This window comes from Equus przewalskii, chromosome 22 (genome assembly GCF_037783145.1).
Source record: "Equus przewalskii isolate Varuska chromosome 22, EquPr2, whole genome shotgun sequence".
NCBI classification, from domain to species: Eukaryota; Metazoa; Chordata; class Mammalia; order Perissodactyla; family Equidae; genus Equus; species Equus przewalskii.
The window spans coordinates 53234323-53249156 of NC_091852.1; the positions used below are offsets into that span (position 1 = coordinate 53234323).

The 14834-nt window shown below is 64.6% G+C and overlaps 1 protein-coding gene and 1 long non-coding RNA gene across 3 annotated transcripts; both read left to right on the forward strand.

The window, feature by feature from the left end:
• Positions 1-323: 323 nt before the first annotated feature.
• Positions 324-10486, forward strand: NINJ1 (ninjurin 1). Of its 2 annotated transcripts, XR_011531504.1 has the most exons (5): positions 324-497; positions 7638-7863; positions 8630-8792; positions 9582-9800; positions 9950-10486. XR_011531504.1 is itself a non-coding variant. In XM_070590071.1 (4 exons), exons 1-3 carry the CDS (start codon positions 423-425, stop codon positions 8782-8784), a joined length of 456 nt encoding a protein of 151 aa, XP_070446172.1. In that variant the 5' UTR covers positions 324-422; the 3' UTR covers positions 8785-8792; positions 9950-10486. The 2 variants fall into 2 exon arrangements, 1 of the variants encoding a protein (XP_070446172.1); XM_070590071.1 differs by lacking the exon at positions 9582-9800.
• Positions 3956-5419, forward strand: LOC139078512 (uncharacterized). Its single transcript, XR_011531505.1, has 2 exons — positions 3956-4159; positions 4901-5419. It is a non-coding gene; the product is annotated as an uncharacterized lncRNA (long non-coding RNA).
• Positions 10487-14834: the final 4348 nt, after the last annotated feature.

The following is a 14834-nucleotide window of genomic DNA, read 5'->3' on the forward strand; positions in this document are numbered from 1 at the left end:
AGGGGCGCAAGGCAGCTGGGCCCGGGGCGGGGCCGAGGTCAGGCCGGGGGGACACAGCGGCGCGGGGGCCTTCGTACCAGCGCGGGAGATACCTCCCGGCCCCTGTGGCCCCTCGGGCCCGTCCGCACCCGGCTGGCCTGGAGGCTCGGCCTCTCTGGGACACAAGGGCCGACCGCCAAGGGCCGGAGGAGCGAGCGGCGGGTGCGGGTGCGGGCGCAGGGCACCCGAAGGCCAGGGGCCCGGCCTCCCCGGGGGACACGGGGGCCGCTCGGCGGGGCGGGGCCGGCACCAGCGGCGCGCGCTCTCCTCCCCGCCCCGGGGGCGGGTCCCGGGCGGGTCCGGGGGCGGGAGGGCCGCCGGGTCCCCGCTGGGAGGCGCGGGCGGCGCTCTGGTCCGGAGCGAGGCGGCCAGGCGGACGCAGCATGGACTCGGTCCCCGAGGACTTCGAGCTTAACGGCGAGCTGCACCCGGGCTCGCTCGCCTCCCCGGACGTCCGGGTGAGCCCCCAGCCCCGCGCCGCGCTGCGAGCCTGGCCGGCGCCCGCGCCCCGCGCCCCCGGGCACCTGTGCGCGCCGCGTCTGCCCTTGGGGGGGAAGGGGCTCCCCGCGCCCCGGGCCTCGGCCGCGCCGTCGGGGGCCCGGGCGGTGGTCCCGGGGGCTCCGGGCACCCCTCCAGGTGAGCGGGCGCAGGGCGGGCCAGGTGCGGCTCACGCAGAGCCGCGCGGCCGGGGGCCTGGCGCCGCCTTCCATCCCGCTCACTTGAGTCCGCGGGCGGCGCAGGATCCGGCCTCCGGCCCCGGGCCAGCGGCCGGCAGACGGTTACGTCACCCTCGAGTCCGCCGCGGCCGCGCAACCTGGTGCGCGATGGGGAACTCCGGCCGCCGTGGCCGCTGCTCTCGCCACCCGCGCGCCCCGCGGCCTGTGCAGAGCCTGCCGCCCGCCTGGAGGCCGCGGGCACCGGGAGGCCCCCGGGGTCCCGCCCCACGTGGGAGCCGGCGCCCTCCCGCCCCGTCCTGCCCGCGGTGCCTGCTCTCCCGCCCCCACTGCCCGCGCCTGTGTGTGCGGCCAGCCCGGGGCACAGCCTGCGGGTTACTTGTTACTTTGGACCTTCCTTCGGTTTCTGGCCCCCGGGGCTGGGGGCAAGGACGGTGGCCCCTCAGCGACGTGAACCACATCGGGGCAGAGACTGGCACTGTCCAGGTGTGAGTGACCAGCGGTATGCCATGCTGTGGGGACAGGCCACTTTCAGGGATGAGGACCAGGGGCTGAGCTAGGCTGGGGACAGGGATCGGAGTGGAGGGGGCAGGCCTCCCTGTGCCCCTGGCCCTGCAGGATAATCCTCTCCATCGTTGGCGGAGCCTTGCCGAGGAGACCCCAGCCGCTGTGCAGGCCCTTCAGTGGACCTGACAGCCCTGGGGTGACACAGGCTGTTCGTCCCTGGGTTAGAGGCGAGGAGACTGAGGACTGATGGGAGGTGCAGTGACCCCTGCGTGAGCACTTTGCAGCAGTGGGCTGTGTGTGCTCGGGGAGGCTGCTTCACCTCTCTGGGCCTTCTATCCATGGTCTGAAAAGGATCAGCCCTGCCTGCCTTTGGGCAAGTGGGGGCAGCACATCAGGGGACAGACAGGTAACAAACGGGGCAAGTGCCCAGAAGCCAGTGTGAAAAGAGGGGTTCCTGCTCCCCTCGACCCTCGGCTGTGCCCTTCACCCCGAGCCCGCTCTGCTCCCTGTGGCCTCAGCAGGCAGGACCAGTGCATCGCTGGTGGGTCCCGGCACGTCTCAGGCCCAGGGAGGGCAGATGGATGTGCTCGGGGGTCACGGCGTTGTCTGGGCCGAGCAGGGGAGACACGACCACGGAGCCCCCTCCCACAGAGCTGACCGCAGCCAGGCGAGGAGCCAGGGTCAGAGTGTGAACTCCCCGAGGCTGTCGTGGGGGTGGAGAGGTCAGGAAGGCTTCCCCACAGTGGGGACCTCGGCGCCAGGCCCTGGTGGACTGAGCGGGTGGTGGGCACGGCCCTGTGCCATGTGGGGAAGGGCGTCCCAGGCAGAGGGAGCAGCCGTGAGGGGTCTCCAGTCGAGGCCGGGAGGCTGGGAGGGTGCTGGGCTCCAGGCTCTTGGCTCACTCACCTGGGCCAGGCCCCCTCAGGCCCTGCCTCGTGTTCTCCGCTTGTGGCTCTGATCCCGTGTCTTGTCTGTGAGACAGGGCATGAGAGGGCTGGTGTGGAGACGTGGAGGTCTCCTCACCTCCCGCCTGCCACTCCGTCTCTCCCGGGATAGCGCCAGGCAGCACCTCCTGGTGCAGGACCCCCAGTGGACAGGCACGGCCTCCCCCGGCGCCTCTCCTGGTTCTTCTGTGACACACGCCCCCTGGTGCCCAAACCTGAGGGACAAACCCCGGGGTCTTGGGACACATCCGCACTCGAGCGGGAGCCCCGGACAGCAGGGTGGTGCTGCCTAGCCACCACCGCATCTGACGGGGAGGCCCAGGCTGAGAGCCCCTGTCGGCCTGGGGAGGCCGTGCTGCGTGGCCTTGGGCACGTGCAGACCCTCAAGCCTCAGTTTCCTCTTCTGTGCAGGGGAGCGGGTCTCACACCTCCCAGGGTGGCCGGGCTCGATGAAGAGTCACAGGTGTAACCCCCGGGCAGACGCGCCTGCTGGGGGTCCTGCAGATGCCCCTCTGCGTGCCGCGCCCCCACAGCCCCCACGAGAGGCTGGGCTCCCCAGGGCCCTGCGGGAGGCGGTCAGCGTCCTCCTCACGTCAGTCCCTTTTGGCCACTGGCAGGAAGAGCAGTGAACATCACCTTTATTGTGAAAATGACTGCAGCTGTGTCTTGGCTTGGGGGCAGCCGTGGGGACACAGTAGGGACGGGGCCCAGTGGCCGCTTCTGGGCTGTACATCGTCTCAGCTGCTGGGGAAGTTAGCTCTTTTTCCCATTTCTGCTTTCCTGGCAGATCCCGAGGCCACCAGGGTCTTGGCCAAGTTCTAAAGGCAGCCCTGACGTGGCTGCCAGGTCACTGCTAGCCACTGCTGAGCCCACAGGAAGCGAGGCTGCCCAGCCCAGCCCGGCCCCGAGGCCCAGCTGCTGTGGGAACCCCCCCGGGGGACTTCCTGCCGGGCCGGGGCAGTGGGGAGGGCCTGTGTGGTCCGGGGCGGGTGCTGTCACGCTGAGCCCAGGCCGGGGCACAGCAGCTCGTGCCCATGCAGGTGGGTCGGACGAGGGACAACACAGGCCTTCCCAGACCCTGCTCCGTCTTCAGGTCCCACCTCAGAGGGGAGGGCCCCGCAACCCCCCATCCGTTGGTGCCTGCTGAGCCCGAGGGGAGGGCCCTGCACAGGAGGGGCTGCATCTCGGGGCCCCGGGGCCCTTCAGCTCACACGGCCGTTTCCCGGGCTCGTCCTTTCCTTACTTGGTGCAGATTTGTGTCAGGCGTCAGTTACGACTCGGTGCAGTCTTTCAAAGTGGTGAGGGCTGGGTGGCGAGGGAGAGGAATGTCCAGCCCTGCCTCGTGCCAGCTGTGCTCCTGGGGGCCACCCAGTCCCTGAGTTCCCATTCGGTCCCCTGTCTGGCTGTTTCACAGAGGAGGAAACTGAGGCACAGAGCCGTCCCCCTGCTGGTCCGTGGTGTGGCGGGATTCAGGGATGATAGAGAGGAGGTGGGTTGTTTGTTGGGGGCCTTGGTCTCAGGCTCTGGGAGGGCAGGTGGGAAACCTCATGTGGGCTCCTTGCTCCAAACTTGTTCCCAGGATTTGGAGTCCATGGCAGAGTCGGGGCAGGCAGGGTTCTAGGGAGTCAGTAATCAACACCCCACGTCCTGCAGGGGCTCAGCGAGCGTCTGCCTGGCCTGTCCTTGTCTCCCAGGAAAGCAGGGTATGTTCGAGCAGGAGGCTGGGGGTGGGCCAGACCACCCCGGCTAAGCTGGAGGCCCTGAGCAGCCCCCCATCTTCTCCCACTGCAGCCTGGGCTGGACCAGAGCATCACTTGCGCTGCGCCCAGAACTGGTGGTTGTGGTGCCGTAGACCTGGGTTCAAATCCTGCTTCTGTCCCAACTCCCTCCCTGTCCAAGCTGAGGATGCCCCGCAGTGTGGCCCTGGCCCAGGTGGCCCCGCTTCCCCTCCAACTTCCTGTGAACGGCTGCCACAAGGCCTCCTGTCCTCAGAAGGTGGGCTCCGGAGCCGGCTGCCTCCCCACAAGGCTTCTTCCTGGCATGAGGAGAAACCCCGCGTCCCAAGCTCAGCCAGCTCGCCCAGTCCTGGGACCTCCACTGAGGCCCGTGGCTCCGGGACGCATTAAGCAGGATGCCTGTTCCCTGCTCTGCACAGGCCGTGGTCTCTGTGGGAAGTTCCCAGAGTGGCTCCTGGCAGCCCGGGGTGAGGGGGCAGATGGTCCAGGCCCACAGGGCTCTGGACCTGTGGGAGGGGGCCCCCAATTGCCCTCCGACCCAAGTGGGCCTCCCAAGACAGTGGCCTCCCTGGGACTTGCCCACAGAGGGGTCACTTCCATGGCCCAGAGCTCGTGGTGGGGGAAGCGGCTCAGCCCTGCAGCCCCCTCCCCAGGGGGGACACGAGGATGTGCCGTGTCCCGGGCAGCTCTGGGCTTTGGGGCAGACAGGTGGGGTCTGAATTCTGATCTGCCCCTTCCTCAAGGTGGCCCTGGGCAGCCCCCTCTGAGCCCCGTCCCCACGCTGTAGAAGGGAGAATAACGCTCCCTCTCAGGTTAGTGGCAGATTCGATGGGAGCACAGCTTTCCAGAGTGCTGCCGGCATAGAGATTGGGAGCCCGAGGCCAGCAGAGGGGGAGTGCGTTGTCAAGGCCACAGAGAGGCTGTGGTGAGCTGGGGCTTGACAGGCCCCCAGCCCCCCGGCCTGCAGCCTCCAGCTGGCCGTTGCTCCTTATCACTACAGGTTGAACTGGAAGCAGATGGCCGCGTGGGCAGGAAGCGCCCTGCATCTGGAGGGGCCTGTGGGCCAGGGCCCTTGCTTGCCACCCAGGGCTCTGAGGCAGAGGACAGACCCCCAGAGCCTCCCGTCGCCTGCTCCTTTGCTCTGTGGCTCCGTGGGGACTGAGGCCCAGAGGGGCTGGCTGTGCTGAGGCCACGCGGCTGGAGCCTGGGGCAGGGCCCTCCCAATGCTCAGCCCCCACACAGGCCTGACCCCTGCCCCCTCTGCCGGGACCGTGGTGTGAGCCACCAGCACTTCTGTGCCCTGGGGCCTGGGTTGAAATCCCTGCACAGCCCTCACTTGCTGTTGACTTTGGACAAGGCGCCTCCCTGTGTGGCCTCAGTTTACCCACTGGCAGTGGGTGTGAGCACAGCGGGGGACAGGCTCCCTGTTGCTGGGGGTGCTGGCAGTGTCATTCTGTATTTCAATCTTCATGTGGCCACATGGCTGTGAAATAAAGGTTTAGGGAGCTCAGAATAAAAAGACGTTCCACCTCCTGCCCGGGGGCCCGCGCGGCAAGCCTGGGTGCACACGTGTGTGCACGAGTGTACACACGTGTATGTGCAGGCATGTGTGTATGTTTCCACGCGTGTGTGTGTGTGGCTCCCCCACCCCAGCAGGTGGCATTTCCTCTCGAGCTCGGCACCCGGCTCTTTTCCGGGACTGGGGACGGGGGTGAGCGCTGGGGGTGAGCCCACTTTGGCATTTCTGGTTTATGCGTGTTGGGAGCACATACGTGACGAGGTGTCACCAGCCACACGGCTTTGCGAGAGCGGAGCATGGGGACAGCCTCGTGCCCTGGGCACGCCGGGCGTGGGGGCCGCCCACCCAGCTGTGAGTGCAGCTGGAGGCCCCTGTGGGAAGGCAAAGTGGGGTGCTGGTGGGGCTCGGCTGTGTGTTAAGGCCGCAGAGAGCGGGACCAGGGACCTGGGCCTTGGAGGAGGCTTCCCCTTGGACTCTGGCGTCTAGAATTTCAGACCAGGTGGATATGCTGCTGAGAGTGCCGTCGGCGAGGGGAGGGGGGGCAGGGAGCAGAGCCCACCCTCCCTCGCTCCTGTGTGTGTTAGTCTGGGTTAAATTTAAACTTGAAAAGACACAGGTAAAAGCGAGGCACTGCCCTCCTGTAGCTGTGTGTTTTCTGCTGTGACAGGTGACATTTCCAGAGGTGGAGCAGAGGCGTGTGGACACCGGGTCCACCCGTAGCAGGGCTGTTTCGGCGCCCCCTGGGCAGCCTGCCTCCGTCCCTGCATCTTTCATGAGTCTGGAAACAGGATCTCCCGAGTGACCCCAGGAGGCCCGCCAGGTGACGGGTCCCGGGAGGCCCCAGTCCTGGGCCTGGTGGTTCGGGGGCGCCTGTGGACAAGGGCCAGGGCCGAGGGGCACGGGTTTGTCCTGGGGGCTGGGGTGGGGCCCGGCAAGGGGCAGCTTAGAAGGGCCTCCTGCCAGCGGAAGTCTGGAGGCTTCCTGGGGGCAGTGACCTCTGGGCGGGGCCTCAGGGCATGGAGGTCACTCGGGGGTGCGGGGACCTGCCCGAGGCCGGAACGCTCTCTGAGGGAGGAGGTGTCAGAACGCGTGTTCCTGTTTTCTGATGTTTGCGTGAAGGAAGAGTGAGTCCCAGAGGTCAGTGTGCAGCACGTGCGCTGGCCGCCCTGTGAGGGCCGCCTCACGTGCAGTGTCCTTAGCACAGGGAGGAACAGGAACCACCAGGCGGGAGGGGACTTCTGGAGCGGGGATGTGGTGGCCTGGACGGGCGCACTTAGCTCCAGGCTCTTCGAGCTGTTTGCAGTCATTCTGTACAGCTTTTTGTACGGCAGTCGTACCCAATAAAGTGGTTAGAAGTTGTTCTTAAAAATAAAAATTAAAGGGGCCGGCCCCATGGCTGAGTGGTTAAGTTCACGTGCTGCATTTCGGTGGCCCAGGGTTTCGCCGGTTTGGATTCTGGGCACAGACGTGGCACCGCTCATCAGGCCATGCTGAGGCAGTGTCTCACATGCCACAACTGGAAGGACCCACAACTAAAATACACAACTATGCACCGGGGGGCTTTGAAGGGAAGAAGAAGAAGAAGAAAAAGACTGACAATAGATGTTAGCTCAGGGTCAATCTTTAAAAAAAAAATTAAGGCAGATGCTAAGCTCAAGTGCAGGGTAGATGTCAGGCAGCTATTGAGCGCCTGCTGTGTGCTCTGCACAGCTGGGAGGGATGGCCGTCAAGGAACGTTCGCTTCACATCTGGGCGTGTGTGCAGGAATCCGGGATCCAGCTCTCGTCCCCACACGTCAGTTCCCGCCCTGGCACCAACTGTCAGCCCGACGGGAGGAGAGGCGGGCCGGGCACCTCGGCGAGGGCGTGCAGGGAAGCCTGCCAGATGGCCTCGCCCATTGCGGGCGGCCCCAGGCAGCGTTTTCCAGCCTGAAAGCAGAGTGTGTGCTGAGGCCGTTCTGGCTCCTCTCTCCTGGGGGCCTGGTTCCCAGGAGGGGCCTGTGGCGGCTGCACACGTCCTCTGGCCTCTGGTTCTGTTGAGGAGCACTTCTCTTTGGAGCCCTCACCAGCACGCACCGGCCCCACACCCCTGCCCATTCCTGGGGAGGAGATCGAGCTCAGAGGGGGCTGGGGACACAGGGCAGGGGGTGGAGGGGGCCAAGCCTGCAGCCCTGCCCTGCCCCCTGCCCAGGCCCAGGCTGACCACCCCCTCCCCGCAGCGACCCCGCAGGGGCCCGAACCGGCCCATCAACGTGAACCATTATGCCAACAAGAAGAGTGCAGCCGAGAGCATGCTGGACATCGCGCTGCTGATGGCGAACGCCTCCCAGCTGAAGGCCGTGGTGGAGCAGGGCCCGAGCTTTGCCTTCTTCTTCCCCCTGGTGGTCCTCATCTCCATCTCCCTCCTGCTGCAGATCTGTGTGGGCGTGCTGCTCATCTTCCTCGGTGCGTGCAGGGTGGGGCTGGTGGTGGGAGGGCCCTGCAGCAGCCCCAGCCGACAGTTGGCTGGTGTCTGCTTGCACATCGCTTGTGACGGAGCGCTCACTGCCTGATATGCTCTGAGCATATCAGGGTTTGTCAGTCCTCCTCACTCAGCCACACGGTGCTGGATGTGGCTCCCGGTTCACCCCTTGGTGGGCCCCCATCGCCCTGTCCTTTCACTCACCCAAGCTGAGGACACAGAGGAAAGTGTCATAAACATAGTAAGACTTGACGTGTATGGGGCACTGAGTGTGCACCAGCTAGTCCTTACGGTGGTCGACAGGAACTCGATGGTGGTGCCGCTCCCCAGGTGCGGGTCAGGGCTAGGAGCAGCAGGGCGCTGGGCTCACCCCCACCTCTGCCTGGCTGTGTGGCCTCGGTCTCCCTGTCTGTAGAGTGGGTGTCGGGACAGGGCCTGGAGTAGGTTTGAGGAGCTAGATTACCGCGCACAGGCGCTCAGCACGTGAGCCTGACGACCCAAACCCTGGCCTTGGGCTGGCGCCTTCCGCTGCCTGACTGGGTGCCAGGCCCTGGGGTGCATGTGCGGAGCGAGCGGAGCTGCAGAGGTGAGGGCACAGACGGCAGGCAGCCCAGGCCAGGCCCCGTTGGCAGCGTGTGGAGTGGGCGTGTCTCTCTCTGAGGGACAGAACTCTCCCCACACGGGGTGTCCGTGGCTTGGTGCTGGGCTGAGTGCAGGCGGCCCGACAGTGCCACTTGCTTTCACTCGCAGTCAAGTACGACCTCAACAACCCTGCCAAGCACGCCAAGCTGGACTTCCTCAACAACCTGGCCACCGGCCTGGTCTTCGTCATTGTCGTGATCAACATCTTCATCACCGCCTTTGGCGTCCAGAAGCCCGTGGTGGACGTGGCCTCCCAGCAGTAGGGGCTCAGGTGAGCTGGGAGGGCCAGCCGGGCAGGCCTTGCTCCACCACGAGCCCGCGCACCCTGTTGGGCTGCTGACCTACCAGCAGGCCTGGGGGCTCAGGGCCTTTCAGTTGGAGCCCTTGTGACCTCATGTCTGCCCCTGCCCGGCCTCACAGGATGGGTGCCCTGGCTGCGTGTACCCCCACACCATGCTCAGCCACTGTCTTTGCTCAGAGAGCCCAAGGGTCTGCCCAAGTTTGCCCAGCTAGGGAGCTGGGGCCACAGGGAGGCCAGGTGACCCTCGTAACATGCTCAACAGAAACATCTAATGTATGGAGCCCAAAGGGGGTGCCCAGACACAGGCACCCCCAAGTGTCGTGAGGGCAGACACAGAGGTCACAGAATTCGATGCTATGCTGAGCCTGGTGCAAGCTGCCAGGCTGTGGGGCACAAGTGTCCTGCATCTGGGGCCCTGGCCAGAGCTGACCCCATGGGTCCACAGGCCCTCAGGCCCAGTGGTCACTCCTTGGGCCTGCCCCAGAGGACGGGTGGGCACCACTGACAACATCTGTCCCGCAGTGACGCCCTACGGCAGAATGGACAGGGGCTGTCCCAGCCCCGTGTGTCGGGGCGTATGAGATCTTCCAGAGTGGCCCAGCCGATGATGAGGCAGGACACTGGGAGTGGGGCCTTTGAGCGGCCCAGCTGGAAGTTTCTGGCCTCCACTGGCCCACACCGTGGCCATCGGCCCCGGCTGGCGTCCGATTTGCTGCCCAGCTGCTGGCCCCAGTTTGCTGTTAAGTCTGTCCTCCACAGAGCCCTCTGGACCCTCGCTCATGGCGTGACAACCTGGCCATTTATTAACTGCCTGCTGTGTACCCCAAGTAATCCTGACTCTCCCCGAGCATCAGCCCAGTGAGGAGGCTACGAGCCCCACGGCACCGGCCCCTGCTCTCCGAGGACCCTGCCAGAGCGTGTGGGGCCAGTCTCTAAATCTTGACCATGACCCAGGAGGAGAAACTGAGGTTTGCCCAGGTCAGAATTGAGCCTTTCTGGCTCCAGTGTTGGAGCGGTGCCAGTGCTCGTGGGCTGCTCGCTGGACACACGGCTAAGGCAGGGTCCCCAGGCAGGACGGGAGCCCCTCCAGCCCAGGCCCTCATGCCTCTCCTCTCTCTTCTTTGCAGATCCCCCCACATCGTGCCCAGGAGCCTCCTCACCCTTGGGACCCGCTGCCCTGTGGGCAGCTCTCCCCGAAACCACCAGAGCCCAGGCTGACTCCACTGGACCTAGTCCGGGACAAGCCTCACGTGGTTGGGTCACTCTGGCCGGCGTGGGGCCTGTTCTGTCCTCGGCTGCTTCTCCTCCTGGAGCATGGGGCGGAGAGCCCCTGGAAGGTTCATGGCCACCACGGACACATGCAGGCCCGAGGATGGGCAGCAAGGGGCCGGGGCCACCTCGGTCTCAGGATGTTTCCAGAGGGACAAGGAGATGCCGCTCACTCTACCAGCCTCCTGTGTGGCCACTGTGGGTCACCCGCAACCTCCGTGCTTCCTGACCCAGGACACTGGACCGCCAGGCCCCCTTGGTCCCCGCAGTGGCCACAGGCCCTGCACATACTCTCCACCAGCAGTGACTGGGCAGGACCCCAGCTCCTCCTCAGGGGTCCAGGCCCCCACTTTTCTAAGCATGAACGACCAGTAAAGCTGATGCTCCTCCTCGGCTCCCAGTGCCGTCCTCCCCTCCTCTGCAGCCTGAGCCCTGCCCCGTGACCACTGCCCCCTGCCAGCCCCCCAGCCTGTGACCTTGAGGGGACCAGCCTCCATTGGCATCTCGATGTCACCCCCACGTGTCCTCAGGGCACTTGGCCTTGTGACCCCTGACCAGCCCCTATGGAAAGTTCCAGCACTCTCATGTTTCCTGCAGTCTGCATGCCCTCTATCCACAGTGCTGCCCAGCGCTGCCCTTCGGCCAGGCCGAGGGAGCCAAGGAGAGCAGGCCTGGAACCAGGTGGGCCTTGACCCTGTGGAGACCCCAACAAGGGCCAGGTGCTGTCTCTGGGGGGCCAGCCTGTCCCAAGGGTCCTCACCTAACCTGGCTAGAACCCCCAACTCCTTCAGTCCACCCGGTGGCCCCCTTGTCCCCTCCTTCCCAACCTCCACCAGCCCCACCCCTCATCTCCCTGAGGGAGCAATGCCCTTACCAGGTCCCCTCCAGGTGGGATACCTGGGAACCCCCACGGCCTTCTGCCCCCTCCTCCAAGCAGCCTTTGGGGCCTGGGGTGGGCATGTGGCCTTCCCCTTTGCTTTTCTCCCTGCTCTCATGTGGAGGGGGTTGCCCTCCAGGTGACCCTGTGGTGGTCTCTGTGGGGCTGAGTGATCAGCTCCCACATAGTGTTTATGGGTGGGATGATCCACTTCTGGGATTTGCTTTAAAAAATTGCAGGAAAAATCATAGGGACGTGGATGACATAGGATTGAAAAAGTGCTGGGGACTGCAGGACACAGCAGCACTCCGCTCCTGTGAGCGTCGGGATGTCCCATAAAGAGGGTTTGCAAGGTGATCCCCCCCACACTGGTTACCGGGGGCACATCTGACCTTCCCCTCCCTCTTGCCTAGAAGCAGCGGGGTCAGGGGGTCAGGCTCCTGTCTATGACCTGGCCCTCTGCCAGCCCCGCAGTCCACCTGGTCCTGTCCTCCTTGCCCCTCACCCAACCATCACTGTGCGTCTAGGACGGTGTCTGGGCCCAGGCTTCCAGGCCCAGCCCTGCCCAGGGCCCGGCACTGCCTCTGTGGGGTGGCCTGTGGTGGCCAACCTGGCTGGCAGCCCCGAGGAAGAGACTCACAGGGCAGCACTGTGGGCGTGGCCAACAAATGAACAAGTGGCTCAGTTCCTCCTTCGGCCAGGACAGGAAGTTCTCCCAGAAGCAGCCAGAGGGAGTGAACCCAGATGGCTGGCCTGAGTCCTGGGCCACCAAGCCAGGCTGTCCTCCATGGGTGCTGGGGGCATTGGAGACAAGGCATGGCAGTGGGTGGTCCTATGCATCCCAGCCCCCCACAGCCCCTGTCCCAGGTGCCCCCTGCAGGCACACATGACAGCCTCCCACCTCCCCACCCACCAGCTCCCAGGCTCCCACCTCAACAGCCCTCCAGCCCCAGGGCTTTGGCATGTGCTGCCGCTCTCCGGGGTCAGGGCTCAGCTCTCGGGTCCTCCACGTAGGTCCTCCCAACCACCTCCGCTGGTCACTCATCCAGGCAGTTTCAGTTGACTCTGCCTTTGATGCCATGGACTAATGTCACCATCCACAGTGTCCCCATGGAGCCTATATCTGAGCTTCACCACACCCAGCCCAAGGCCAGGGCTGCTCCCCAGACGGAGGGTCCTGCCCTTGGCTTAGGCTGGGGGAGGAGGTGGCCCCTCCTGCATGCCTGCCTATGGACCTACTTACAGCACCTCGGTATGGCCATGGCACCATGTCTGGCATACAGTAGGTGCCCAGTAACTCTGCAGTAGGCCCACTCGGCCGGGTAAAGGTGACAGACTTCCAACTATCCGTGGCCCACCGAGTCTTGCCTGCTAAGCCCAAAGCCAGCCTTTGAGCCCTCCCTCACAGCCTCCTCACACTCCCTCACATCCACCTCACACCCTCCTCGCACTCTTCCTCACATCCTCCTCACACCCTCCTCGCACAGGCTCTCACACCCTCCCCACACTTCCTCACATCCTCCTCACACCCTCCTCGCACAGGCTCTCACACCCTCCCCACACTTCCTCACATCCTCCTCACACCCTCCTCGCACAGGCTCTCACACCCTCCCCACACTTCCTCACATCCTCCTCACACCCTCCTCGCACAGTCTCTCACAGCCTCCCCACACTTCCTCACATCCTCCTCACACCCTCCTCGCACAGGCTCTCACAGCCTCCCCACACTCTTCCTCACATCCTCCTCACACCCTCCTCGCACAGTCTCTCACACCCTCCCCACACTTCCTCACATCCTCCTCACACCCTCCTCGCACAGGCTCTCACACCCTCCCCACACTCTTCCTCACATCCTCCTCACACCCTCCTCGCACAGGCTCTCACAGCCTCCCCACACTCTTCCTCACATCCTCCTCACACCCTCCTCGCACAGTCTCTCACACCCTCCCCACACTTCCTCACATCCTCCTCACACCCTCCTCGCACAGGCTCTCACACCCTCCCCACACTCTTCCTCACACACTCCTCACACCCTCCTCGCACAGGCTCTCACACCCTCCCCACACTCTTCCTCACATCCTCCTCACACCCTCCCCACACTCTTCCTCACATCCTCCTCACACCCTCCTCGCACAGGCTCTCACACCCTCCCCACACTTCCTCACATCCTCCTCACACCCTCCTCGCACAGTCTCTCACACCCTCCCCACACTTCCTCACATCCTCCTCACACCCTCCTCGCACAGTCTCTCACACCCTCCCCACACTTCCTCACATCCTCCTCACACCCTCCTCGCACAGGCTCTCACACCCTCCCCACACTCTTCCTCACACACTCCTCACACCCTCCTCGCACCCTTATCACACCCTCCCCACACTCCCTCACATCCTCCTCACACCCTCCTCGCACCCTTATCACACTGTCCCCCATACCCTCCTCACACCTTCCTCACCCTCCTCACACCCTCCCCACTCCCACCCTGTTGGACTTCATTCATTCCAGGTCATGGGCACTAAATGGCCTAGTGGTTGGTAAGGTGAGGGCCTGATGGGGGGAGGTGTGCCCAGACATAATGCTCCCTTGTTCCCCGTCCTTGAGCCCCAGCCTAGGAGAGGCTTTGCAGGCTCAGACCAGCCAGGGTGGCAGATAGGAGAGGGGCCTTCCCAGAGGTGTGGGCGTCACAGGGCTCGGCAGCAAGCACGAAGACCAGGCTGGGTCAGGGAAGGGCCATCGAGGCTCAGAGCTAGGGAGGAGTCCAAGGACAGCCTGGGCTTGGGCTGGCTTTCGGCCTTAGGGGCAAGGCCTCAGTGGGTCATGGGTGGAAGGAGAAAGTCAGCAGTCAGGGCAAGTGGCCTGACCCGATCCCCAGGGTCAGGCATACTGGACCATCACAGCTCACCACATGGGTCCTGAGGCCCCTGGACAGCACTGACCACCCCTCGCTGGGGGTGGGACACTGCTGGGGCCCCGGGAGTTGAAGCCCAGTGGCTTTCAGGGTGGCAGCCAGGCCCACATGTCCCTCAGATGTTCCCTCAAAGACACTGTCTCAGTTCGGGGCTGCTACTGCAAAGTAGCACCGACTGGGGGCTCAGAACCACCGACACGCAGTTCAGGAGTGGAAGTCTGAGGTCGAGGTGCTGGCGGATTCTGTGTCTGCTGAGAACTCGCTTCCTGGATTCTGGACGGCGTCTTGTCCGTGTCCTCACATGGCAGGAGGGGCTGGAGAGCTCTGTGGGGTCCTTTATAAGGGCACTGATCCCATCATGGGGGCTCCACCCTCGGGACCTAGTCACCTCCCAAAGGTGCCACCTGCTGATACCACCACACTGGGGATTACGATTTCAACACATGAATTTGGGGGCACACAGACCTTCAGAACATGGCAGGTGTCTTCAGCTCAGGTAGAATTTTAACACCTCACAAACCCCCCTCCCCTCTGGCGAATCCTGCCCTGTCTGCACCCTTCATACAGTGGCCTCATTTACCTTTACCCTGGCATATCTGTCACCTTCATCCAGGTGTGTCTGTCAGAGAGCAAAACAAGCATCGAGGACAGATCTGGGCAACTGCCCCGGGAGAAATTTACCCCAGGAATCAGGATCTTGCCTGCTCATGATGGGCAAAAGGGCTGCGGACTGGATAGGACATGCCACTCTGAGCCTCCGGGGTCTGCTGCCCCGAGGAGCCCTGCTGACTCTCAGCTCTGAGTCCAGAGCGGGGTCAGCACCAGCCCCCTGGTCTGGGGAGGCAGCCTCCAGTCCAGCCTCTGCAGCGATGGGAGCAGTTTACATGACGGCCTGTCTGCAAGGGATCTGGAGCACAGCGCATCTTTCCAGCCCTGGACGGGCCCCTGAAGAGGGCTGGA

What these genes read in the sequence shown, in the direction of transcription:
- NINJ1 (XM_070590071.1), top strand. Translation starts at nt 423, where the DNA reads ATGGACTCGGTCCCCGAGGACTTCGAGCTTAACGGCGAGCTGCACCCG. An exon ending in TCGCCTCCCCGGACGTCCGG is followed by an intron (nt 498 to 7,637) that starts GTGAGCCCCCAG and finishes CCCTCCCCGCAG; the next exon opens with CGACCCCGCAGGGGCCCGAA. An exon ending in CGTGCTGCTCATCTTCCTCG is followed by an intron (nt 7,864 to 8,629) that starts GTGCGTGCAGGG and finishes TTTCACTCGCAG; the next exon opens with TCAAGTACGACCTCAACAAC.